This window comes from Colobus angolensis, unplaced genomic scaffold (assembly GCF_000951035.1).
Source record: "Colobus angolensis palliatus isolate OR3802 unplaced genomic scaffold, Cang.pa_1.0 Scaffold188, whole genome shotgun sequence".
Lineage (NCBI taxonomy): Eukaryota > Metazoa > Chordata > Mammalia > Primates > Cercopithecidae > Colobus > Colobus angolensis.
Genome location: NW_012115021.1, coordinates 1,709,117 through 1,736,945, shown reverse-complemented (window position 1 = coordinate 1,736,945; position 27,829 = coordinate 1,709,117). Strand labels below are relative to the sequence as shown.

Here is a 27,829-nt window from a genome sequence, read left to right as displayed (position 1 = left end):
CATCTCTACTAAAAATACAAAAATTAGCCGGGTGTGATGGTACGCGCCTGTGGTCCCAGGTACTCAGGAGGCAGAGGTTGCAGTGAGCCAAGATTGCGCCACTGCACTCCAGGCTGGACGACAGAGCAAGACTCCATCTCAATCAATCAATCAATAAAAAGACTTCAGGTAATTATTGAAGTTGCCATGAGAAGTCACTGCAACAGTAGAGAGATTAGAACACAGGAACTCCCGGATTATTTGGTGGCAAAGTGAGGTGGGGAGAGGAGAACACTTCTGCCCCAGCACAACAGCAAAGAGGAAATATTGATGCTCAGCAAATTAGAAGTCCTCTCCAAGCCCTCCCCTGCCTGCCTTCATCCTGGTCTCTCTAGTAGTCCCCCTTTTACGTTAGTGAAGGAAACAACACAAGCTCATGCCTGTATCCAGTGGGAAGGGCTCTCAGGACTCATTCATCAGGACAGACACATCATCCTTTCCAAGAGGTGTCATCTTCCTTCAGCTCTGCCCAACTGCCACACAGCCACGGCACTTCATACTACAGTGATATGGTTTGCCTGTGTCCCCACCCAAATCTCATCTTGAATTGTAGCTCCCATAATTCCCTTGTGTTGTGGGAGGGACCCAGTGGGAGATAACTGAATCACGGGGGTGGTTTCCCCCATACTGTTCTCATGGTATTGAGTAAGTCTCATGAGATCTAATGGTTTTACAAGGGAAAACCCCTTCCACCTGGCTCTCTCATTCTCTCCTGTCTGCTGCCGTGTAAGACGTGCCTTTTACCTTCTGCCACGATTGTGAGGCCTCCCCAGCCACGTGGAACTGTAAGTCCGTTAAACCTCTTTTTCTTATAAATTGCCCAGTTTCGGGTATGTATCAGCAGCGTGAAAACAGACTAACACACACAAGGACAGGCACCTTATGCAGGAATGTGTAGTTCATGTCAATGCCATTCACAGACTGGCTGCCGTCTAACCAATTCCTCATTCCACTGAGACTGGAAAATAACACAATGACTATCGACATTGGAGAGGAATAACCTTCAAACCCATATATAATCATTTTATGAATTTGGTGATTATAAATCTTATTGGGCGACCCAGCAACCTCATTACTGGATATATACCCAAAGGAATATAAATAGTTCTATTATAAAGATACATGCACATGTATGTTCGTTGCAGCACTATTCACAATAGCAAAGACATGGAATCATCCTAAATGTCCATCAATAACAAAGAAAATGTGGTACATACACACCATGGAATACTATGCAGCCATAAAAAAGGAACGAGATCATGTCCTTTGCAGGGACATGAATGGAGCTGGAGGCCACTATCCTTAGCAAACAAATGCAGGAACAAAAAACCAAATACCACATGCCGTGGGAGCTAAATGATGAGAACATGTGGACACACAGAGGGGAACACCACACACTGGGGCCTATCAGAGGGTGGAGGGTAGGAGGAGGGAGAGGATCAGGAAAAGCAACTAATGAGTACTAGGCTTAATACCTGGGTGATGAAACCATCTGTACAACAACCCCCCGTGACGCAAGTTTACCTATGTAACAAACCTGCACTTATACTCCTGAACTTAAAAAAAAAAACTTACTGGGAAAAAATATTAAAGAAATGCTAAGTATTATTACCAACTTTAATATTTGTGATATTTTTAAAACTTTCAAAATGTTGCCACCACTACCATTTAACTAAAACTCTGGGTCTTTTTAAAAAGAAATGATTAGATGATCTAAGATTGAATTTGAGAGATCCCTGACAGCATACACAACTTTTCATCCAAAATACGTAGCTGCCGCCCTTATCTCCCGGTTAAATAGTCATTAGCATAACTCGCCAGTGATCACACAGCAACAAAGCGTCATTTGGAACGAATACCAACTCATTTGCTGTAACTACAGATTACTTTTTTTTTTTTTGGGACGGAGTCTCACTCTGTCACCCAGGCTGCAGTGCAGTGGCATGATCTCGGCTCACTGCAACCTCTGCCACCTGGGTTCAAGTGATTCTCCTGCCTCAGCCTCCCAAGTAGCTGGGATTACAGGCACGCGCCACCACGCCTGGTAAATTTTTATACTTTTAGTAGAGACAGGGTTTCACCATACTGGCCAGGCTGGTCTCAAACTCCTGACCTTGTGATCCGCCCGCCTTGGCCTCCCAAAGTGCTGGGATTACAGGCGTGAGCCACCATACCGGGCCAACTATGGATTACTTTTAAAAACCAAATCACGCAGCTGATACATTTGTGACTTCCCAGAGCAAACAGGAATAATTTTATTCATTTCACAAATATTTCTTCCTTTCTTTTTTTTTTGAGACGGAGTTCCTCTCTTGTTGCCCAGGCTGGAGTGCAATGGCACAATCTCAGCTCACTGCAACCCTGCCTCCCAGGTTCAATCGATTCTCCTGCCTCAGCTTCCCAAGCAGCTGAGATTACAGGCGTGCCCCACCATGCCTGCCTAATTTTGTAATTTTAGTAGAGATGGGGTTTCACCATGTTGGCCAGGCTGGTCTCAAACTCCTGACCTTAAGTGATCCCTCACACCTCGGCCTCTCAAAGTGTTGGGATTACAGGCGTGAGCCACCATGCCCGTCCATTTCACAAATATTTATTAAGCACCTACTATGTGCCAGGAAGTGAACAAAACAGACCAGTGCACTGGAGGAATATGATGGTGATGCCAGAGTTCCCTGATTGGGAAGGTAGTCCACTAATGCCCGTCTAGGGATCATGACAAATCACATGGAAGAAATGACAACAGGGCAAACTTCCTCAGGGTTGGGATTATGGGATGTGCATCCACTGACGAAGTGCTAACCAACCCCCAAATCCCGCGACTTCTGCAGGGGCAGGCTGCTGAGCCTGCGAGACCCACACACCATGCCAGGGGCCCCGTCTTGGTGAAAAGACAGAGAGAAAGAATTCAGAGATGCTGCTGCCTTTAGTATGAGTAATTTCTGTGTGGCCTGGGGCAAGGTACTATACCACTGATTCTTAATTTTTTTTTTTTTTTTTAAAGGAAGGCATTCCTCTAGTCCCTCAATCGAAGCTGAGAATACGCCCTTGCCCAGTTCGTGGATGATGAAGCTGCTTTTTCCTAAGACCTGGGTGAGACACTCAACAACCAAACCAATTCATCAGCATCTTGGTGGCTCAGGCCTCTGTCCCAGCCCCTGCTCCCAGAGGATCCGGAAGCTCCTCACCTGTTGGTCTCCTGCCTGAGCTCACCCAGCTGGAGGCTCAGGTGCTGCTGGTGGGGCTGGGCCTCCGGGCCAGGTCTGGCCACTGGGGCATAGCCCTCTTCCGCTTCATCCATGTCCTTATCTATCCCATCAGTCTCACAGGTAGGCTCAAAGTGGACTTGGAGCTCTGCAGATCACACAAGACATGACCATGGTGAGCAAACCAGGCCAATAGGGCCTGGGGTCACAGACACCCAGGTCAGCAAACCGGGGTGTTTGGAAGCTGGCCCGGCCCGTGCCATGCTCCATTAGGGGACTGCTGACTTTACAAATGGAGAGGAGACCGTTCTATTTGGTTCTCTGCAGCGTAAAGCTGATCACGCCAGTTTCCAGAGGAAGAAATTGAGGCTTAAGGATATAAAGCGAGCCAAGGCCAGCATTCAAAGGGTACAACCAGGCCAGGCGCGGTGGCTTACGCCTGCAATCCCAGCACTTTGGGAGGCTGAGGCAGGCAGATGACTTGAGGTCAGGAGTTCGAGACCAGCCTGGTCAACATGGTGAAACCACATCTCTATTAAAAAATATATACAAAAATTAGCCGGGGCCAGGTGCAGTGGCTCACGCCTGTAATCCCAGCACTTTGGGAGGCTGAGGCGGGCAGATCACAAGGTCAAGAGATCAAGACCATCCTGGCCAACGTGGTGAAACCCCATCTCTACTAGAAAAATTAGCTGGGTGTGGTGGCGCACACCTGTAGCCCCAGCTACTCGGGAGGCTGAGGCAGGAGAATTGCTTGAACCTGGGAGATCAAGATTGCAGTGAGGCGAGATCACGTCACTGCACTCCAGCCTGGTGACAGAGCAAGACTCCGTGTAAAGTAATAATATAAATTAATTAATAAATTAGCTGGGCGTGGTGGTGCGTACCCCTGTAATCCCAGCTACTCGGAAGGCTGAGGCACAAGAATCACTTGAACCCAGGAGGTGGAGGCTGCAGTGAGCTGAGATTGCGCCACTGCACTCCAGCCTGAGTGATAGAGCAAGACTGTCTCAGAAAAAAAAAAAGAAAGAAAGAAAATAAGAAATAGGTACAGCCAGACTGCCACCCAAGCCTGTGCCATTTTACTACAGAAGATGTCTGCTTGGAGTGGGAGAGGAATTAAGCACTGGGGTTTCCCAAGCCTCTCCTGCAGCCGAGCCTGGGCTACACAGCGCATTCAGGAGGGTGAGCCAGAGCCGATCAGCAGGCGGCTGAAGGAAAGGGGGAACCGTGATGGCAACAGAATAGGCTGTAAAGCCTCCCTTAGCAGGAAGAAGTTGCCAGAGAAGGAGAATCAACTTTGGTAACATTTCAAAAAGGAAATCGACAAAAACCAAAGATTTCTGTGACTACTATGTGATGATTCAGAGAGAGGAATCTGAGCCACTGTATTGTCAATTACCCAGGAGGCATTCCTCAGTGCACAATGAGGGGGATACCAGGGGACTGGAGGATCCTTCCTCTCTGGCCCCATGCTCCCTTTTAATTTAATTTTATTTTTATTGAGATGGAATCTCACTCTGTTGCCCAGGCTGGAGGGCAGTGGCGTGATCTCGGCTCACTGCAACCTCCACCACCTAGGTTCAAGAGATTTTCCTGTCTCAGCCTCTGAGTAGCTGAGATTACAGGCACGTGCCACCAAGCCTCGCTAATTTTTTGGTATTTTTAATAGAGACGGGGTTTCACCGTGTTGGCCAGGCTGGTCTCGAACTCCTGACCTCAGTTGATCTGCCCACCTTGTCCTCCCAAAGTGCTGGGATTACAGGCGTGAGCCACCACACCCGGCCCCATGCTCCCTTTTGAGATCGTGAGTTTAGTCTATGTGCAGTCACCTTCATTATGCTTCAGGGACATGTAAATACAGCACCATGAGATGCTCTCAGAACTGCAGAATCAGCCCTGCAAGAGGTCTATGACAACATGCATTTAATTGCAAGGAAGTAGATAACCAAGATGGAAAAGAGAAAAGCAAAAACTGTTGGATGAAGAGGATACTTCTTATCTTTTCATGGCCTAAAGCTGACCTTGACCACAAAAGGGGCGCTCACCCGGGATGAGAATGGTGACCGCGGCCTGCACGGCTCGGCGGATGATGTTGTCCATCGCGAACATCCAGTGGGGCCTAATTAAGTGGTTCCTCAAAATTTTATTTACCTAAAAAAACGAAAAAAAAATCACAAAAATCCAGATTTCTAGTGCATCGCACGGAGAATCATGACAATCTATACTCATCGTCTTGGGGGCCGCATGCAATTGGCCAGTTCACCCGGATGCCACTTCCTGGACTTCACTGTTTAGGAGGAGCTGCTGAAGCTCAGGATTCGGGTGCACACAGTTAAGAAGAGATGGGGGCTATGGAGGAAATGGTAACTGAATTCCACGATCTGGTGTGTTCCCTAGGGCCAGACGGAGCACTTACGGCATCCTGAAATCCGAACAGCACCAGGTGAATCTGACTGATGGACGAGCTGTCAAAGTCCAGGTCCACCTTGAGCTTTGATATTGTGGTCGCCATCACCCGGTGCTCTGGGGAGCGGATGAAGTCCCTCAGGATCCCAATGATTTGCTTGATGTGGCCAACTGAGAGATGCAACTCTTCGGAACTCTGACAACACACACACATCATTTTCGCTGAGTAAGTCGGATTGAGAAAGCGAGAATTCAGAACATACTGGGGGAAGCAAGATGGTCCATTTGCTAAGAAACTTGTGGAACTCCCAGGGGAGAAGGGGTCTCTGTTGGTTCCTGGAATTCCCTCCATAACCTTCCTGTCAGGGTTCTGGCCTCTTCTCCCTGGTGGGTGCACAGCTAAGCCCCTCTGCGAATGGCCTCCTGTTTAACCCCTTGTAAGAGCCCCCATCAAGGCCATAGACATAGTTCGGAGCGGAGCAGCGGCCTTTTCCTAAAAGGCCCTTTTCCATCTGAAATAAGGGAGGGGGCCCGGGCGTGGTGGTTCACACCTGTAATCCCAGCACTTTGGGAAGTCTCGGCAGGCGGATCTCCTGAGGTCAGGAGTTCGAGACCAGCCTGGCCAACAAGGCGAAACCCCATCTCTACTAAAAATACAGACATTAGCTGGGTGTGGTGGCGGGCACCATGTAATCCCAGCTGCTCGGAAGGCTGAGGCGGGAGATTCACTTGAACCTAGGAGGTGGAGGATGCAGTGAGCCGAGACCACACTGCTGCACTCCAGCCTGGGCGACAGTGAGACTCTCTAAAAATAATAATAAAGATTAAAAAACAATAATAATAAACTGAAATAAGGGAGGGGGATCGGTTTGCCAGTCCTGCGCCCTAGTTCAAAATCAGGTATTTTCACCCATAACCACTCTCCCCAAGGTGGCTGTTCTCCCAGCTTCTGAGGGCAGCTCTAGCATGTCCTACAGTTGGGGATTAACTCCAGGACTCAAAACCGGATCATGAGAGAGGCCAGAGAAAGCGCTTCGGGCTTTCTGCTACAGTCTGGCTGGTTTTCACCAGGTGGCAGCACCGCCCCACCAATGCCTAGAATCACTGCGGTATCTGCAAATCCACGTTTCGGCAGAGCTTTCTTCTTTGTATTTTCTTTTGTTTTGTTGGGGAAGGGAAGGACATTAGGGAAACATTTACAGTGATCACTGTAACTATGCAGATGTTCCAGGGCGGCAGGAACCGAGGTCCCTGACTGGACCTGTCTGGGGACTGGGACTTGGGCAGAGGCAGCGGGAAGAGTCGGTGCCCTCCCCCCGGCAAGTACCTGGGCCACGCACTCCTGCAGGTTGGAAGCCACCTGGTTCTGCTCCTCCCAGAGGATTTTGTACAGGATGGCACGGCGCTCACTGTCCTTGCGTAGCAGGAAGAGGCCTGGGTCCCTGTCCTCCGGGGATGAGGCCAAGCCGCGGTCTTCCAAGGCTGAGCTTTCGTCTGGAACACTGTGGACAAACACCAAACACGTGTGACAATCTCTGCGCGTGCCGGGGCACTGTCCCCGGGAGTGTGTCACATTAGGGCGCCCTGGAGGAGGGCTGAGAGCTAACGGCGATGCAGTCCCTGTGCTCAAGAAGATGAAATTGTCAGAGAAAGGACAGACATGCAGCGTTCTGTCAACCCCCACAGCAGGGGGGAGAACAGAAGGAGGGGGAGGCGGGATAAAGGAGCCTCCCAGGAGAGGGGGAGGAGGGAGGGAGGGAAGGGGGCAAGCCCAGGAGGAGAAGTGAGGGAGGAAAGGTGAGGGGGATGGGGGGGGAGGAGGAAGAGAGAGGAAGGAAAAGAACGGGGGGGGGAGGAGGGGCACGGGAGGAGGAGAGAGCCGGAAGATGAAGGGACAGAGGGGGCGAGGGGAGGTGATGGGGAGAGAAAAGGGGAAGAGTAAAGAGGGGAAGTATCGAAGGAGAGGGGAGAAAGAAGGGAAGAGGAGAGATGGGTGAGGGCACATGTGGGGAATGAAAGGACAGGGAGGGAGGGGAAGGGACAGCGAGTGAATGAAGCACCCTCCTTGCCAGGATGGGACCACCCAGCCGCCCTACTGCTCTGCAGAAGGGAAGCAAAACCCCTCAGTGGCCATCTGCTTGGGACCAGGGAGGTGCCTTGTGGCAGAGGACTGCCAGCACCCTTTCGGGCCCGCAGCGGAGGGACAGGACGCGGGTGTACCTGAGAAGGTGGCCAAGGTGGTGCCTGGGCGCCTGGGTCCTCTCAAAGAGCGCGTCAGGCTGGGCGTCAGAGTCCGGGGAGACGGAGCTGTGCTCACTGCTGCTGGTGGCCACGGGCTCCCCCTGTGTGGGCAGGGCCAGGACGACACCCCGGGGACCTTCTGTAGGGGGACAGCCAGACACCGAATGGGGAGTGTCAGAGAGGGACGGGGTAGGGCTGAGTCCCCGGCAGCCCCTCAAGCCCAGGTGAATTGCCCAGGCACCTAGGATCCTGGAGAAATGTGGGTCGGGCGGGGTATGGGCCCCAGGTGCGGTATTTCTACTCCGACGCGTGCAGCCGGGGGTCCGTCATGCAGCAAGTTGCTGAGTCACTCTGTGGTGGCTTCTGACCCTGATCGGTACCAGGGAAAAGAGGACAAACTGCTTCCTTTTCAGGGGCCACTCTTACATCATTGCCAGTTAGGACTTACTGCCCCAGAAGGTGTCACTGGACTTCGGTGGCCTGCAGGACAGCCACCTCAGGCAAACCTCCCTGACACATCCTTTAATCAAGGTCAGGGTTGGCACATGATGACAAGCCAGGATCCAAAACTGAAGCCCCAGGCTCTGCACGTGGGGAAGACAAAGAACCCCAGCTGGGGTACCTCCTGCCGCCCCACTCTCTTCCCAATCCTGAAGGAACAACTTCCAGCAGAGGGCAGTCCAGCCACCCAGAGACTCCCTGGGCCTCTGTCAGGAGATCGAGGTGCATTTATTAGTTAAATTTTGACAACCTCCAAACCTACTGCATAGGTCCCGTCACTCTTTACAAAAATGGGCATGACGTGAGCAGCCCAGTGCTCTGGACAGCCAGAACTCTCCCTCCTGAGCAGCAGAGAAGCCCAGGGGCCCAGCATTCATGTGGCCAGAGTGCTGTCCCAGCTGGCCAGGGAGGCCTCACCTGAGGGCTTGAAGGCAATTCGGTTCTTCTTGCCCTTGTTCACCTGCCTTAAGAAACCCTCTCTCAGTAGCTCAGCGGTGGTGGCACGTTTGTGGGGGTCAGGCTCGAAACAGGATAAAATGAAGGCTCGGGCTTCAGCTGACAGGGCTTCTGGAATCTCAGGGTGGATCTTAAACATGCCCACCTGTGTTTAAGGGAGAGGCAACCGATGCGTCAGTGAGGCCTTGGGTGAATTCGGGTATCCACGTCTCAGTCCAAAGCTCCTGTACACCTGGCACAGGGCGGGCATAACCCATGCCTCCACCCCAAGGTGGAGTCCATTTCCCGCCCTGCCCCCGGCATCTTGTGACTTGACTTTGACCAACAGATGGTGACACAAGTGACATGGTGAGAGTTTCGGGGCCTGGGTCTTAAGAGGTCTTGTGGCTCCGCTAGTCCCCCTTAAAGCCCCGAGAACACCATGCAGAGAGGAAGCCCAGGAGGCACAATTCCGCGGAGAGGACGCCCCAGCCATCCCAGCTGGAACTGCCACGAGGGAGGGGCCTCTCAGGCCACTCTGCTCCAGCCAAACCACCTTGGCTGCAACCACGTGAGCGAGCCCAGGCGAGACCCACAGAAGAGCCAACAGTCAGCTCACAGAGGCAAGAGAAAAAGTCATCGCTTTAAGCTTCTGAAATTTTGGGGTGGTTGGGTACATAGCAGTAGAGAACTGAGATGGGACTTGGGCCACAGCCTAGGGCGGCATGTCCTCTAAGGATACTCAAAGGCATCTGTTACCTGTTCCCTGACGCACAGGGTCCCCAAGAGATGCCTTTAACACCTCTCAGTCCCTCTGCATCCACAGCCCAGATTCCCAGCCTCCAGCTCAAAACCACAAGCAGACAAAACCTTGAGGCCGCCCACGTACAGACAGGTAAGTAACGGCTCTCTGTCCCTGTGACCTGTAGGGAAGCAAGAGTTGGTTCTGAGTTTTCACATCTTGCTGTGACATGGGCATGCTTCCATGACATGTTACACAGCCCCTCATTCATACTGTTCCCGGCAGGGTGGCCCTCTCATCTTTTTAGGAGTTGTCACCTTCCGTTCCGCAGTCCACCCTGTGTCTTTTCCAAGCCCACCCAACAATCCAGGCGCAGAAGCTGTTTGGTCCTCACCCATTCCCAGCTCCTGGGGGCTGGCTCAGCCTCCACCAGCCCCACTGCAGTGTAGAGGGGAGAGCCTCCCGACTTCATGTCCCCTTGACTTGGCAGCCACGGCCATGTGCTGTTTCCAACGCACCGCTCCTCCTGGCCAGGCTGCCCAGCTCAGGAGTTACGGATTCGAAGAACACTGAATGCTGGGTGAAATCCCCCCACCAGGTCTGCAATGCAGGGCGCCTCACAGGTGGCTCCTCCCACCTGAGCGGTAGGGAGGTTAAGTCGGCAGTGCTCACAGGCGCTAGGGGTACAAAGACCAACATTCAGGCAAGAACATGAAGAGGAAAGGGTGGCCTCTCCCCTGGCGCTCAGAAGACAGCACATGTGGGCAGCACGCTGACACCCGGCCGGGATGTCCTCTTTAAGGGTGCTTTGCTGTGACCCAAAAGGTCCTCATATAGGTCTCCTTGTGCCACTGTAACAAAATACCACAAACTGGGTGGCTGAAACAACAGGAGCTTATTATCTCACAGTCCTGGAGGCCGGAAGTTCAAGATCCAAGTGTTGGCAGGGCCAGGGACTCCTGAAACATGTAGGGAATCCCCCTTTGCCTCTTCTAGCTTCTCGTGGTCTTCAGGTGGTCTCTGGCACTCCTTGGCTCCTAGATGCACCCCCCTCACTCCTCTGCCTCCCCGAGGCATTCCCCTGGGGATCGCACTTTGTCTTCTGAGCATGTGTGTTCAAGCCTCCACCCCCACCCCCCAACTTTTTGAGACAGGGTCTCACTTGTTCGCCCAGGCTGGAATACAGTAGCATGATTATAGCTCACTGCAGCCTCCAACTCCTGGGCCCAAGGGATCCTCCCGCCTCAGGTTCCTGAGTAGCTGGGACCACAGGTGTGTGCCACCAAATGGGCTAATTTTTTAATCTTTTGTAGACACGGGGTCTTGCTATGTTGCCCCAGGGGATCTTGAACTCCTGGCCTCAAGTGATCCTCCTGCATCAGCCTCCCGAAGTGCTGGGATTATAGGGGTGAGCCACTGCACCTGGCTCAAATGTCCCCCTCTTTTTAAAAGACACCAGGCTGGTCCAAGTGCAGTGGTGTTTGCAGCTAGTTGATGACAACCAGTTACAGATTTCTTTGTTCCTTCTCCACTCCCACTATTTCACTTGACTAGTTAAAAAAATAAAAAGATTAAAAAAAGAAAAAAAAGTATAAAGACATCAGTCATACTGGATTAGGGCCCATGTTCCAGACCCCATTTTCATTTGATTTTCTTTGTAACGACCCTATTTCCAAAGAAGGTCACATTCTGAGGTACTGGGGGTTAGGACTTCATAGATCATTTTTGGGTGACACAGTTAAATCTGCAACAGTCCCTTCGGGGGAAAGAGAGTTTCCTTTGTTTCAGATACTGCCCAGAAGTTTCTTGAAATTTTTCTAAAGGATTGAAGGGTCCCAGAAATAAATAACACAGGGGCCATTATTTATTTAATAATAACTTTCTCATTGGCAATGAAAAGTGACTTCATATGCCATCCAAAGAAGTCAATACATTTTCAAACCCTTTGTACAGGCTGGGCACGGTGGCCCTTGCCTGTCATCCCAGCACTTTGGGACGCGGAGGCAGGTGGATCACTGGAGTTGCCAGACCAGCCTGGCCAACATGGTGAAACCCCATCTCTACTAAAAATACAAAATAGCCAGGCATTGTGGCCCACGCCTATAATCCCAGCTACTCGGGAGGCTAAGGCAGGAGAATCCCTTGAACCCGGGAGGCAGAGGCTGCAGTGAGCCAAGATCACACCACTGCACTCCAGCCTGGGCGACAGAGTAAGACTCTGTCCAAAAAAAAAAAAAAAAAAAAAGGCCTTTGTACAGTGAATTAGCTAAACAAAAACAAGTGGAGGCGGGGAGTCACTCATGCCCTACTGAGCAATCGAGCCAGTCACAGCCTTCAGCTCTCTCCCTGGTTTCCCGGAAGTCAGCTGGTCAGAAAACAGCCAGTCATGGCTCTCAGGTGGGCCTCATGTTTTTGTCATCACCCGCTGCTGTTTATTCCAACGCTGCTATGGAAGCGGCAGGTTAGATCTACAATGGCCCCAACAGGGTCCACCGCAGAGGGTCAAAGTGCTGAGGAAGGTCGTCGCCGTCTTCCAGCCCAGGCACTCAGGGTCCTCTTGGGATTGCAGGTGTCAGAAGACTCTTGTCGACTCAAGGTGTTGGCCTTGGCTCTGAACCCAAGCAGCTGACGGGAGGGCGAGAAGCCCTGAGAACCTTCTTCAGGGGCCTGGCCAGGCTTAAGACAGCAGCCAAGGCACCCAAACAGGCAGCACTCGGGACCCATTGAATGTGCTGCCCTCACCTCAACCGGCAGAAACCCATCCTCACACCTCCAAGTTCCTTCTGCCCAAGAGGCAAGCAGGGAGCCCGGCACAGACACAGGCCATGAAGGCACCATGTTTGGCAGAGAAGCCAGGAAGAGGCCTCTGGAATCGCATTCTATCAGGGCCATGTCCACACACTGTGGCCTCATCATCCATAAGCAATGGCCATTCGTCCTTTTGTGAGCCTGCTCTCTCAAGCCAGTGCTCCATGGAAGGTCAGTGCTGGAGACGGCATCCTAGGGCTGGAGCCCTGCATTAGTCCGTTCTCATGCTGCTATGAAGAAATACCTGAGACTGGGTAATTTGTAAAGAGGTTTAATTGATTCACAGTTCCACGTGGCTGGGGAGGCCTCAGGACATTGACATTCACGGCAGAAGGCACCTCTTCACAGGGCGGGAGGAGAGAGAATGAGAACCAGCCAAGGGGAAGGGAAGCCCTTATAAAACCATCAGATCTCGTGAGAACTCACTATCACAAGAACTGGACGGGGGAAATCGCCCCCATGATTCAATTATCCTCACCAGGTCCCTCCCACAACACGTGGGGATTATGGGAAGTACAATTCAAGATGAGATTCGGGTAGAGACACGGCCAAACCGTATCAAGCCCCTTACATGTTTCTAAGTATACACGAGGCCAGAAGCTGCACACCTGACCTTGGGTACACAGGGGTGTCCTGGCATCAGCTTCCCGTGAGGCCACAAGGAAGGACATCCCTTTCCACAATTTTGGCTGCTCGGCCGTAAAAACCCCCACCCACAATGCTCAATCTACACTATGCTGGCCCCAGCACATGGACTGCCCTTCCTGTTAGCTCCGGGAGGGTTGTTGGGATGATAAGGGCTATATTTACCTGACAGCCCAACTCCCACCTCTCCAGAAGCCAGTCAGAAACCTGTCCCCCAAAGGCACAGATGCCACATGGCCTTTGAGTCTTACCCACCGTAAGAGCAAACATGAAGGGAAACTAAGGGCCTGGATTCTCCCTGTTGAAAATAAGGGGAAAGGACCCTCCCCCACCCCACCCAGCTTTCTTAGAGCCTTGACTTTAGAGAACTTATAATTGTAAGGTTCTTTCTGTCTCCAAATTGCACGTGAATCTTTTAAACAGCTAAATAAGCCTCTTGCCAGAAATGTCTTTTGCAAGGACCTGGAAGCCATCTCTTTGAAATGTAATCATCAAAGAAGATAGGGTCTCTATCTGCTAGTTTCCTTTTCTTTTTTTTCAAACTTGCCATCTTTTATTAATTTTTTCATAACTCTGCTCTCCCCAGAAATAGGAAGGTAGGTTTTTAACTTTGGTGGTGGCTTCACTCCAAAACTACCTACCTACCTACTGTCTTAAAGATACGAGAAGTTTAGTGTTTTCCTTTTTTTTTGAGGCGGTGTCTCGCTCTGTCACCCAGGCTGGACTGCAGTGGTGCAATCTCGCAATCTCAGCTCACTGCAACCTCTGCCTCCCGGGTTCAAGCGATTCTCCTATTTCAGCCTCCCAAGTAGCTGGGATTACAGGCGTACACCACCACGTCCAGCTGATTTTTGTGTTTTGTATTAGAGACGGGGTTTTGCCATGATGCCCAGGCTGGTCTCTAACTCCTGACCTCAGGTGATCTACCCATCTCGGCCTCCCAAATTGCTGGTGTTAAGGTGTGAGCCACCAGGCCCGGCCTATATATTTTCCTTTGGATGAAACCATCACCAGGTGAATCTAAGATGAGCTCTGTGTGACAAATGGCGCCACGAAGTTGTCTTACTTGAGGACTGGTTCTGGTCTCTCTTGAGAACACAGATGTCATGGGTTGTGTCTGCTCGCTTCTATGAAGCGGTGAGATTGCTTTCCGTCTTTGCAGTCTCAGCGGATCGCCTGTGACGCATCTCACATTCTGGTTTAATGCTTATTCAATAAAAAACTCTTTCCTTCTCTCCTACCTTTGTGGAGAGGTTTTCTGCACTGGGAGGAGACTTTGTTTTTAATTCTACTTCCCAACCATGCCCAACCTCAATCACAAAGCATGACTTACTTTGAACATGGCTGCCTGCGGCTCACCGAGCTCATGGAATGGAGGCTTGCTGGTGGCCATCTCGATGATGGTGCAGCCCAGGGACCAGATATCGGCTGGGGCACCATACCCACGAGGCCCTTGGTCAATTATCTCAGGTGCCATGTACTGCAGGGTGCCTATTTGGAAAAAAAACAATCAGACTGTGGATACCATATTGCTGAATGCCACAGAAACTAAGTGGCCTGTAGTTAAGTGGCCTAAGTTTCTGTGGCAACACGCCACAGAAACTAAGTGGCCTGTAGTCCCAGCTACTCCGGAGGCTGAGGCAGGAGGATCACCGGAGCCCAGGTGTTGGAGACCAGCCTGGGCAATATAGCAAGACCTTGTCTCCAAAACAAAACAAAAAACCCACCACTAACTGAAATGAATGGCTTCATGAATGGCAGATGGAGTCTTGTCCCATGCATAAATTTTATTTTATTTTATTTTTTTTTGAGACAGAGTCTCATTCTGTCACCCAGGCTGTAGTGCAGTGGCATGATCTCGGCTCACTGCAAACTCCGCCTCCCGGGTTCAAGCGATTCTCATGCCACAGCCACCCAAGTAGTTGGGAATAGAGGCACAAACCACCATGCCCGGCTAATTTTTGTATTTTTAGTAGAAACGAAGTTTTACCATGTTGGCCAGGCTGGTCTCGAACTCCTGACCTCAGGTGATGTGCCTGCCTTGGCTTCCCAAAGTGCTGGGATTATAGGCGTGAGCCACTGCACCTGCCTGGTTGCATCTTTCTTTGACCAGAGACATGCAACATGCCTTCCTTTAATACTAACCACGTGGAGAGAGGACTGCCTGGCCCCTCAAAGGACAAATGGTGCCATTCAGTCAGCACATATTAGTACATGCCAAATACAGGGAAGCCAGAACGTGAGAAACACAGCCTGATGGTAGGGAGCTGCCTGGTGGAGGAGACAGACAGAATGCTGGCAGCGGCGGCAGTAACGGCAAAATGTGGTAGGTGCTAGGACAGAGAAATACACAGAAGGCTATAAGAACATTAATAAAATAGGGTCTGACTCTCTGCCTGGTTTGGGTCAGGGAAATCTATGGCTGTGTCCATTTGGGTCTCTGAGGAGTAAATGCCAAGACGAGATGAAACATACGAGAGATTTATTGGGGAGAAGGTCTCTGCAGGACAAAGCGGGAGGGATCGGGGCGGGCAGGGCCGGCTGCGGACCACACGGCAGGTTCAACACCTGGGAGCGGAGGGGAAGGCAGAATCGGGGACAATCTGGGATGGCAGAGCAGCCCAGACAGGGCTTCAGCCAGGCCGCTGGGGAGTCTGCAGCCCAAAGTCATCTGCTGGAAGAGTCCCGCCTGGGTTCTAGCACCCCTGCCAGGCTCAGGCCTTGGTGGGCAGCAGCCTGGGTAAAGTGTGACTTTGCTGGGTTGGTAGCCGGGGTTGTCAGGGAAGCAGGGTCCTGCTGTGAAGGCCGGAGAGCTGGACAAAGGGGATCATGGGTGTGAGATAGATAGCGGGTCTGGGGAACAAGCCATGTCTGACACAGGGCAGGGTGTGGGAAGAGTTAAGGAGGCTATGGCAAGGGCACAGGCCCAGGGCTCTGGCTTTGGACGTGCTCTTGTGGGTCACGAGCTACCAGAGGTGTGCCACAGGGAAGGTGGTGATCAGCTGCGGCCGCGGGAAGCTGAAGGGTTGTTGAGGGGAGACAGCACAAGGGGAGGTCAGTAAAGGGCTCTGTGAATAACATCCTTTGTTTTCCTTAAAACTCAGCCTGTGCAAAGGGGACACGTGTGGAAGTGACAGCAGCTACTGGGGACTGGCAAAGAAGATAGCAAAGTCAGAAATGACCTTGGCCACGCGCGAATAGAACACTGAAACCCAGAGAAATTCAAAGAACTATCTCAGGATTACACAACCAAAGGTTTCCTCAGTTTTAATCAATGAAAGCAGGGACGGGCACGGTGGCTCACACCTATAATCCCAGCACTTTGGGAGGCCAAGGCGGGCGGATCACCTGAGGTCAGAAGTTCGAGACCAGCGTGGCCAACATGGCGAAACCCCGTCTCTACTAAAAATACAAAAATTAGCCAGGCGTGGTGGTGGGTGCCTGTGATCACAGCTACTCAGGAGGCTGAGACAGGAGAATCCCTTGAACCTGGTTTGCAGTGAGCTGAGATCACACCACTGCACTCTCCAAAAAAAAAAAAAAAAAAAAAAAAAAGACAGAGAAAGAAAGCAAAGGGCGCACTGGTTAAAAAGAAAGTTTGGAGAAGCTACCTACTACGCACCCCTCTGGAAGATCCTATGTCTTATTAGCATTCTTTCCATGCCCATTTTAAACACTCTAGGGGCAGCTGTGATGGACAGAATGTCCTACAATGATGGCAATGTTCTATTCTGTGTGGTTAAATATGGTAGTCACTAGCCTCATATATTTGACTATTGGGCCCTTGAAATGTAGCTAGTGAGACTGAAGAAATGCATTCTTAAGTTTTAATTTTATTCAATTCCAAGTGACTTAAATATAGATTTAAATATGAATTGGGTTGTATCAGTGAGCACAACAGATCGGTGAGGCACAAATGATGGCTTTGGTCTCCAGAGCTGATGCCCTGGTGGGGAAGTGTTCAGTGAGTTGCAGAGTTGGGCAACATGGCGGCGCACTACACTTGATGCCCTGTTGGGAAATCCCAGAGCCCCAAGAAGGGAACGTCCGGTGACATAATATCCCCTATGGGCTCTTGCTGCTGTAACAGACGGAGAGGTCTTGGCAGGGAATGTGCCTTCTAACGAATCTCTAATTGAGGAAGGATCCGACACTGTGCTTCTTACGAAGTTATCCTCTCTCAGCTCTGCTCTGTGACGCTGAGTCTGGGATTCTGCTTCGCTTACAGCTCCCCATTAGGCTCTGTAAGCAGGTGGCGCTAAAGAGAGACCCTGGAAGGATGTGGGAGGGAGCGGAGACCTGCTGTGTGCTTGCTGTGGCCCTAAGCTTGACACTGGACCCTTAGTTGGCCCCAGTCTCCAGCTGTGTGTCACCCTATACTTCCAGAACCAGCCTCATCTTGCCCCTCAGAGGTACGTGCTCCAGCCTGGGGACACTCCCTCCCAACAAGTTCTAATGTCACCCTCCCATTTGACCCCCAAGCCCCAGGGGCACAGGCTTCCTGATACCTCAGGGCTTCCCTTTCTGCCTTTTTGGTTTTTGGTACCCAGCAAACAGTTATTTCTATTGAATTCTCTCCGTGGAAATAACTGGGGTTATTTTTGTTTTTCTGCCTGGACCCTAATATAATCACTAAATTTATTTCTTCAAAGAGCAAGAGAATACATTTATAGATGTATCCAGCAGTAGAAAAAAATGCTAAACCAAACACAAATGGCTAATGCTAATTGGCTCTGGTCAAATAACTGTCCATCCTGGTACAATTATTTCATAATTGAAGCCTATTTAGTCTGCTTAATTCTAAATTCGGAGATTTTGCACAGCAAAGGAAACAGTCGGCAAAGTGAAGAGACAACCCACAGAATGGAAGAAAATATTTGCAAACTACCCCTCTGCCAAGGGATGAATCACCAGAACACGTAAGGAGCTCACACAACTCTATCGGAAAAACATCTAATAATCTGATTTTTTAAAATGGGCAAAAGATCTGAATAGACATTTCTCAAAAGAAGACATACAAATGGCAAACAGGCATATGAAAGGGTGCTCAACATCCCTAATCATCAGAGAAATGCAACTCGAAACCACAGTGAGATGGTATCTCACTGCAGTTAAAATGGCTGATATCCAAAAGACAGGCAAAAACAAATGTGGGCAAGGACGTAGAGAAAAGAGAACCCTCACACACTGTTAGTGGGAATATAAATCAGTACAACCACCATGGAGAACAGTTTGGAGATTCCTCAAAAAACTAAAAATAGAGTTATCATAGGATCCGGCAATCCCACTCCTAGGTATAAACAAAAGAAAGGAAATCAGAATATCGAAGAGATGTCTGCACTCCCGTGTTTGTTGCAGCGCTCTTCACCATAGCTAAGATTTGGAGGCAACCTAAGTGTCCATCATCAGATGAATGGATAAAGAAAATGTGGTACTTGTATACAATGGAGTACTAGTCAGCCATTAAAAGAATGAGATCCTGTCATCTGCAACAACATGGATGGAACTGGAGATCATTATATTAAGCGAAATAAGTCAGGCACAGAAAGAGAAACATTACGTGCTCTCACTTATTTGTGGGAGCTAAAAATCAAAACACTAGAACTCAGGGACATACAGAGTAGAAGGATGGTTACCAGAGGCTGGGAAGGGCAGTGGGGGCTGGGGGAAGGTGGGGATGGTTAGTGGGTACAAAAAAAATAGAAAGAATGAATAAGATCTAGTATTTGATAGCACAACAGGGTGACTATAGTCAATACATTTTGGCCGGGCATGGTGGCTCATGCCTGCAATCCCAGCACTTTGGGAGGCCGAGGTGGGTGGATCATTTGAGCCCAGGAGTTTGAGACCAGCCTGGGCAACAGAGCGAGACCCCATCTCTACTAAAAATGTACAAAAAATTAGTCAGGGGTGGTGGTGTACACCTGTAGTCCCAGCTACTTGGGAGGCTGAGGTGGGAGGATCACCTGAGCTCAGGAAGTTGGGGCTGCAGTGAACCAAGATCATGCCACTGCACTCCAGCCTGGGCAGATGGGAGTGAGACCTTGTCTCAAAACAAACAGACAAACAAACAAAACAAAAAAACTGTACAGTTAAAAAAAATGAAAAGAGCATAACTGGATTGTTTGCAACACAAAGGATAAATGCCTGAGGTAATAAATACCTTATTTACCCTGATGTGATTATTACACATTATATGCCTGCATCAAAAGTCTATATACCCCATAAATATATATACCTACTATGTACCCACAAAAGTTAAAAATAAATTTGCAGATTTTTAAAAATATGGAGCCATGGTGAACAGCACTCTTTCTAAAGGCAAGGACTTAATAATGGCATTCATATTAGTTATTTATTGCTGTTTAAGAAATGATCCCCCAAATCTATCAACTCAAACAACAAACAGTTAGGTCTTACAGAGTTTCTAAGGGTTGAAATCCGGGAGCAACTAGCTAGCTAGGTGGACCTGGCTCAGGGTCTCCCAGGAAGTTGCAGTCCAGACATCAGCTGGGGCTACAGTCATCTGAAGGCTGGACTGGAGGTGGAGGATCAGTTTCCAAGCCCACTCACTAAGGATAGAGCTAGTGGAGGGTTTTGGTTTTTCACTACACGGGATCCTCCATAGGACTGGCTTGAGACATGGCTTCCCTCAGAGAGAGTGATCTAAGAGAAAGAGGAATGGCACACTGCCTTTTATGACTTAGTCTCCAGGTCACACACCATCACTCCCACTCCTTCCTATTCAGTAGAAGCAAGTCGCTAAGTCCAGTCCACATTCAATGGGAGGGAACTATGCAAGGGTGTGACTATCAGGAGGTAGGGATCATTGGGGGTCATTTTGGAGGCTGCCTGCCACAAATCTGACTTCTGGTGAGCACTTGATGGCTTACCAATTGTCTCCACGTAGCTTTGTCCATCTGACTCAAACGACTCTGGAAGGTTGGGCAGAGGAAGCACTGTCTACCATTATTCCTACTTTACACTGTAGGAGGCAACTGAGGTTCAGAGAGGCTAAAGGATTCGCTTAGGCTAGAACCCATGTCTTCTACCTCCAAGTTCAGAACTACACACCATGACATCACTCATCCACATGCTACATCAAGAAGAAGTGCTGCTGGAAAAAAAAGCTGCCTGAGTAAGAGCATGTAAGGATTTCCAAAACCATATTGGAGCATCTTTCCATGTCACTGGAAGGTACAGGGCAATAATGGAAAACTGGGTGCTCCATTTTATGCACTACTGTCTTCACAGGGTAACCATCCACTCTCAGTACTGCCAGCAGAGAGATGGACACACACAACTATTTCAAATACTCAAGGGAACACTCCCTGGTGGGATGCACGTTGGGTGTGAACATCAGCTATCCCAAAGGCTGGATTCTGTCGAGAAAACCAAGTGAAGATGGCATTGTGGGGCATCTGAATCATGCACAACTCCTGGAAAATTGGGTTGCCTTAAATCTGGCTCTCATAGGCCAGGCACAGTGGCTCACACCTGTGATCCCAGCACTTTGGGAGGCCGAAGCAGGCGGGTGGATCACCTGAGGTCAGGAGTTCGAGACCAGCCTGGCCAACATGGTGAAACCCCGTCTCTACTAAAAATACAAAAATTAGCCGGGCACGGTGGCACACACCTGTGGTCCCAGCTACTCGGGAGGCTGAGGCAGGAGAATCGTTTGAACCCGGGTGGCGGAGGTTGTACTGAGCTGAGAACATGCCACTGCACTCCAGCCTGGGCGACAGAGTCAGGCTCCATTTCTAAAGAAATAATAATAATAAATAAAAATCTGGTTCTCTTGGGGTCCCATATGCTCCCTAAACTATATTTCCTCCAAGGTATGCCCTAACACACTGGTCACTGGTCACAGCCCACTATGGCTCTTAGGTACCCACACCAGTGCAGTGGTGCAGAGTTCAGAACAAGGTGACCAAGAGACCTGCAGGCACTGACTCAGCCCCCCTAGGGCACAAAATCCATTGGGGACTCCTGGAGAATTGTCCAACAGGATTTTAAGATTACCAGCAAAGACGACACACGGCAGAAGACACGAGTTTATAACTGAGGCCCAGGAACCTTCTGTTCTGATCAAGTGGCTGAGAGAGTTGACAGAGTAGTGTAGGAGGTGGTGCTGAGGCAGCTTCTTCAGAGAGAGCTATGCTGGGCTGCCTACCCTCTCCCAAGTTACAGGATTTGGGGCAGGACTGTCCCCAAAAGCATGTGGGCCCAGGGCAATTCAAGCCACTCAATACCAAGTCACGATCAGTACATCTTCCACAGGCCCTCAGAGATACCGTTAGAGCCCAAATTTCAAAATTTCATTTTAATCAAGTACAGAAAAGAAAAGTAAGGTACGATCTTCCCATGGTCCAGGGGACTACTCTAGTTGACCTGCCCAAGGGATGAGTCTGGTGGGAAGGGGGCGCCACTTGTTCCTAACCCAAAGCCTTTGAAGGGGGCTTCACTGAGCCGACTCAGCTCCATGTGTATGTGTTCCTGTAGGTAAATTACACAGTGGACTGGCTCCCAAGGGAGCAAAGGTAACTTCCAGCAGCAGACAGGGGGCTGTACGGTCTGGGGATACTGCCACACCCTCTCAACAGTGGGCTGAAGCTTCATGAACCCCGGACACCAGATGGGGGACCTATTACAGAAATACTGGCTTAGGGTTTATCTTTTATTTTTATTATTTATTTGATTGATTGACTGATTGACAGGGTCTTGTTCTGTCGCCCAGGATGGAGTGCAGTGGCACAATCATGGCTCACTGCAGCCTCATTCTTCTGGGCTCAAGTGATCCTCTCACCTCAGTCTCCTGAGTAGCTGGGACTACAAGTGCACACCACACACCCAGCTAATTTTTATATTTTTGGTAGAGACGGGGTCTCACTATGTTGGCCAGGCTGGTCTCAAACTCCTGGGCTCAAGCGATCCTCCCACCTCAGCCTCCCAGACAGCTGGGATTACAGGCATGAGCCACTGTGCCCAGCCTATGGTCTTCCTAAAAGGAATCCTGGGAGTCTCTCTCAGAACCTATTCTGGTTCCAGGGGCTGCCCAGTAAAATATTAAAAGAAAAAAAGAAAAGGAATTTCTGCTCAAACACAGTCCTCCACGAGCCGAATCCCTCAACAGAAAGAGATGGAGGGAGGATGTGATGTAAGGGGTAAATGACTGGGAGGAGGGGGCAGTCAGACAAAGGACAGGCCCCTGCCCATGACACAGGCATTACATCCAGAGGGAGCCAGCGAGGGAAAATAACTAAACATCAGCCAGGCCCACAGCATGCAAAGCCAGCTTCCAACAGTGCTAATCAAGTGACAACTTTCCCTGCTCCTGTCCTCTCCTCTCTGCAACTGGTGATTAGGGAGAAAAAGCCAACACTCTGCTCCTGACCACAGGTCGCTGCCTGCAGGGAGAGGGGAGAGTGGTCTGACTTTTGAATGAGGACCAGAGTGTTGATCAGTACATTAGCCTGAATCCTTCTTTTTTTTTTTTTTTTCTTTTGAGACAAGGTCTAGCTCTGTTGCCCAGGCTGGAGTGTGCAGTGGCGCAATCTCCGCTCATGCAACCTCCGCCTCCAGGGTTCAAGCAATGAGTCCTTTTTAATTCCTGAATTCAGACTGTGTGCGCTCCTTCAAGTGTCGGTATGACTTTCTCTGTTATATAAGGGCGGCTGGAAAAGTCAAAGGAAAGAAATCTCGCCCCGGGCAGGATGAAAAGTGGGAGAGAAAAATCCAGTGGCTTCTGTGATTATGCCCTTTGAGTCCAATGGGTTCAACACATAAGTTACACACCTGAACTCAGTTCTCTTAAAGGCTCCTTCCAGCTCTAATAATCCATGACTTCTAAGTACAAGTGAGTATTTAATTAGCAAACACTTCAATATTGCACTTGCTATGCGCCAGGGACCAGTCAAAGTACTTCATCAGTAACTCACTTTACGCTCATAAAAACCCCATGAGTAGGTATGACGAGCATTTCTATTTTACTTACGAAGAAACTGAGGCACATGGAGGTTAAGTAATATGCCCAAGGTCACACAGCTAGCAAGTGGTTGGGCCAGAATTTGAACCAACGATGTTTGCAGCCAGACAGGAACAGAGTTCCTGTTCTGAGTTCTCCTCCTAGGTATCTACCCCAGAGGGCTGAAAACACGTGTTCACACACGCTTTGTATGCGAATGTTCACAGCATCATTATCCACAGTGGCCAAAAAGTAAAAACAATCCCAAATGACTGTTAACTGGTAAATGGATAAACAAAATGTGGTTCTCCACACAATGGAATGCCATTCAGCCATGAAGAACAACGAAGTACCCATACACACCACTGCATGGAGAAACTGCAAAAAACAGGGCTCAACGTGAAAGAAGCTACATGCAAAACCCCATATATTGTATTCATTCCATGCATATGAATATCCACAATGGGCAAAGTCACACAAACACAACAAAGCAGATGAGTGATAAGCTGGGGCTGGAGTGGGAATGGGGATTGAGTATCAAGGGGCATGAGGGCTGCTAGGTTCAGACACTGGATCGTGGTGATGGCTGAGCAACTCAGTAAATTTACTGAAAACCAATGAATTGTGCACTTCTAAGGGGTGCTCTGATGATATGTCAGCTATACCTCGATAACACTGTTTAAAAAAAAAAAAAAAAAAAGACAAGTGGGGGCTGACCCTGGCTATAACTTCCTCCTGTTCTCACAGGTTCCTATGTGTGGGGCAAACCCTTCAGAGGAACACATTGAGGGAGGGCTCCAGGCCAGGAAGTTGCCTGAAACCCTCTGGCTCTCCTGCCAGGCTGAGCAACCACCGACCCAGAGTTCTGCACCAACCAGCTGAGATTTCCTTACAGAACTGCTCTGTTTTGCAAAGAGCAATTATATGCAGGGGAATTTCCTAACCAAAATGAGACCCCTTCTTTATTATCCCCCAAACACCCCTGCATTCTTTTGCAATGCAAAATCTGTGCCTCCCCAAGCCAATTACTTGGGAAATGTGATATGCAAGGATGAATTATACATGTGTTTTCTTTGTGAGCTTGTTTCCTCCTCAGGGATGCTAATTATGAGATAAATTGTTGGGGGTTTTATGTCTTGAAATAACTCCTTGTCATATCACAGCCCCTCTTGCTACGTATTGCCAAGCTAATTGTTGGCTTCCAAAGAGGAGGATACAAGTCATTTTCAATTAGGGTAGTAAAATGCTAAAAGAAAATAAAGTGCTAGTCATACACACATATTCATATACACATATTGATAGATCTATATGTATATGTATACCAAAAACAATGAATGAAAACTCAATGCACTCATTCTTTGGGAGATTCTGATAGTGTCCCTGGTATAATATTTTCCCATTTTCAGGCACACTACCTCCCTTGTGTTACAAGTGAGAAGTCATTTTGTGATGTATTAAACTTTTCTTTAGATGGTGAATATGTCTCCACTGTGGGTGTCCAGTGGCTGACACACAACAACTCTCTCGTTGACAAAAAGGCTTTCAAAGCTGAGACATTATTCACCAAAAATAAGACCCAAGCTGTCCACTCTACAGCTTTGGTGACTGCAGAGATAGAGAACAGTCACCTGTCTTTTATAGCTTATTTCAGAGCTATATTATTTTAAGAGCTGATTTTTTTTTTTTTTAATTTTTGAGACAGAGTCTCGCTCTGCCACCCAAGCTGGAGTGCAGTGGCGCCATCCCAGCTCACTGCAGCCTCAACCTCCTGGGCTCAAGAGATCCTCCCACCTCAGCCTCACTAGTAGCTGGGACCACAGGTGCATACCACCACACTCAGTCAATAATTGCTATAATTATTATATAATATATAATATACATATATATTATATATAATCATGTATATAATATATAAATAAAACATGCAATAATTATTATTTATTTTTTGTAGAGATGGGATTCTCCCTATGCTGCCCAGGCTGGTCTTGAACTCCTGAGCTCAAGTGAGATCCTCCTGCCTCAATCTCCCAAAGTGCCCAGCCTATGAAAGCTGTTTCATTTTTTTTTTTTTTTTTTAAGAAATGGGGTCTCACTATATTGACCAGGCTGGTCTTGCACTGCTGGCCTCAAGTGATCCTCCCATCTCGGCCTCTTAAAGTGCTGGGATTATAGGTGTCAGCCACTATGCCAGGCCTCAGCTGCTTCATAATTCTATCAAGCAAGATCTTTGTGATCTTTACATTACTCCTTGGGGGACTCTAAACCTTTACTTACTCAAAAATCAGTACTTCTTTCCAAGGATCAAAGTTCTTGTTATGAGTCAGGTTTAAGCAGGAATTTCCAATAGCCACAGCCACATTTGACCATCATTCTACTTATTGATCTTGCAACTGTGAAACTAGCTGGTAATTGTACACCACCCTTTGAACCCAGTCCCTCTTAATGCTCAAGTTATTCCATCACTGACACACGGACAAGAAAATCCAATTCTTCAAAATCACTTAGAATACCATATTCCCCAGGAAGAATTAGCCTCTCTTGGAAACACAATCATGTCAAAACACAAGGTACCAGAATTCACTACGGTAAAAGGTTATTTTTATGACAGACCAATAAAATGTCTTAATCAGTTGTCTCAGGAATATTGTTATTCAGCATTACCTACAATTTCAAATAATGTGCTATTAACTTTAAAGAGATATGCTGCCATCCTGCTGATTGGTTGAGGGAACATCAGAAAGCCTGAGCAGAGGCCGGGCACAGTGGCTCACACCTGTAATCTATCCCAGCACTTTGGGAGGCTGAGGTGGGCAAATCACTTGAGGTCAGGAGTTCGAGACCAGCTTGGCCAACATGGTGAAACCTTGTCTCTACTGAAAATACAAAACTTAGTCAGGTGTGGTAGGGGGCGCGCCTATAATCCCAGCTACTTGGGAGGCTGAGACACGAGAATCACTTGAACCCAGGAGGTGGAAGTTGCAGAAAGCCGAGATCGTGCCACTGCACTCCAGCCTGGGCGACAGAGTGAGATCCCGTCTTAAAAAGAAAAAAAAAACCTCAGAACCTCAGCAGAGCACTCCATCTACCCAACTTCTGAATGACAAAGAAGAAAGCAGGGCAATCTTGTTGCCACAAGCAGCTGGCTAAGTGCATCACTATGACAAAGTTAAAACAATTTGAAGTTGGGGACAATACACCGTCCACTTCAAGTAAATTGCTCACTCTGCTCCGAGAAGGTGCTCACTAAATAACGGTTGAACAACCACAGCTTGTGCAGAAAGCATAACTGCGGATGGGCACCCCATGCCAAGCTCTGGTCCACTTACCAGTAAAAGTCTCTGTGCAGGGGTTCACACCCGCAAGACGCTTTGAGGTCCCAAAATCGGAGATTTTCACCACGCCACTGTAAGTGTTCACCAGAACATTATCGCCCTTTGGAAAAGAACAACATCAAGTGCTTAAAAGACCGGCTGAAACGAACTCATATGAAACAGATTTGGACCTTGGGAAACCGTCACAAGTCTCTAGGAAAACTAGACTTTGCATTTTGGGGACGGTTGTGCTAAATCATACCCCTCTGTCAGCCAGTCACTCAGCAGATACCACCGACAGCTCTCATGATCTGACACGAGCAAAGGCAACCTCGTCAGCTTTAAAAAGCAAGTACCTTTATGTCTCTGTGCACGATCTGGTTTTCATGGAGATACTTAAGGCCCTCCAGGATCTGTTTGGTGTAAAACTTGATCGTCGGTTCCTTCATCGGCCCCCATTTGGATCGCAGAAGAGCCGAAAGGCTTCCTAGAGACAGTCACGGCAAAAAACGTATCAGGAAGAGAAAGTTTCAATGGTAAGAGTTCAGGCAAATAAAGTGAGGTGAGGTTTCTAACCTAAGTGCTTACACCAACACCACTGGATCTGGGCTAAATGCAGCATGTTTCCTCCCCACACTATAGCTACAGCCAGGGAACGGACTGGAAGCGAAGCAGCACATGAACCTGACCAGAGACGGAGGGTGAACACAAACCCCTTGTGCCCCCTGAAATTCAGTGGGGCCAATTGTGGGCTTAGCTCTGTTCAGCTGCACCAAGTTAGGAGGAGAGCGAAATAATTCTCTCTCAACTTGAGAGACATGGCCTGCTGGCATAGATAACTCAGGTCCCATGACACTTGTTTACAGCAGGTCTGTCTCAGCCATTCTGCTTGGGTCAAAGCCACGTTTTATACCTTTCCTGTAATCAGAAGTGGACAGGTCCAGAGGGGCCCTTTAGGGTGACAAGGACTAGGACTGGAAGAAGTTGGGTCTCTGTCCTCAATGCGAGAAAGCCACAGTGGCAGGTCACAGGGCAGGACTGTCTTGATCAACAACCACTTCCCCCAATTACACTATTAAACATTGAACATTTGGGCCAAAAGAAAAGCTCCCTTCAGGATGCTGTGACCATGTCTCGAAGGACATCATGTGAGCTGCAGGACGTCCTGTTCACTGGCAGGAACGGGCCCTCAGACGTCAGCTGGTCTCAGCTTCCCACTTACACAGTGTTATGGGACCTTGATCTACCTTGGTCTCCCCATCTGTAAAAGGGGATGAACACATCTGTCTCTAATTCTGTTGATACCCTTAAACCTAAGACCTGGGATGGGGTTATCAACTAATGTGAAGAGTAATGAGTTGGGCGCAGTGCCTCACGCCTGTAATCCCAGCACTTTGGGAGGCCAAGGTGGGCAGATCACCTGAGGTCCGTTCAAGACCAGCCTGGTCAACATGGCAAAACCCCATTTCTACTAAAAATACAAAAATTAGCCAGGCGTGGTGGCACGCACTTGTAATCCCAGCTACTTGAG

The 27,829-nt window shown here is 49.1% G+C and overlaps 1 protein-coding gene across 1 annotated transcript in view; it reads right to left on the bottom strand.

Moving 5' to 3' along the window:
* The window catches only part of MAP3K15 (mitogen-activated protein kinase kinase kinase 15), a 131,074-nt gene that overhangs the window by 5,168 nt on the left and 98,077 nt on the right, over positions 1-27,829 (bottom strand). Inside the window, exons 17-25 of the mRNA XM_011940266.1 lie at positions 26,655-26,785; positions 26,314-26,419; positions 14,357-14,514; positions 8,811-8,994; positions 7,872-8,031; positions 6,979-7,153; positions 5,662-5,847; positions 5,291-5,396; positions 3,225-3,390 (exon numbers count right to left, since the gene is read on the bottom strand). Coding sequence (XP_011795656.1) covers positions 3,225-3,390; positions 5,291-5,396; positions 5,662-5,847; positions 6,979-7,153; positions 7,872-8,031; positions 8,811-8,994; positions 14,357-14,514; positions 26,314-26,419; positions 26,655-26,785 — 1,372 coding nt within the window. The remainder of the gene's footprint in view (positions 1-3,224; positions 3,391-5,290; positions 5,397-5,661; positions 5,848-6,978; positions 7,154-7,871; positions 8,032-8,810; positions 8,995-14,356; positions 14,515-26,313; positions 26,420-26,654; positions 26,786-27,829) is intronic.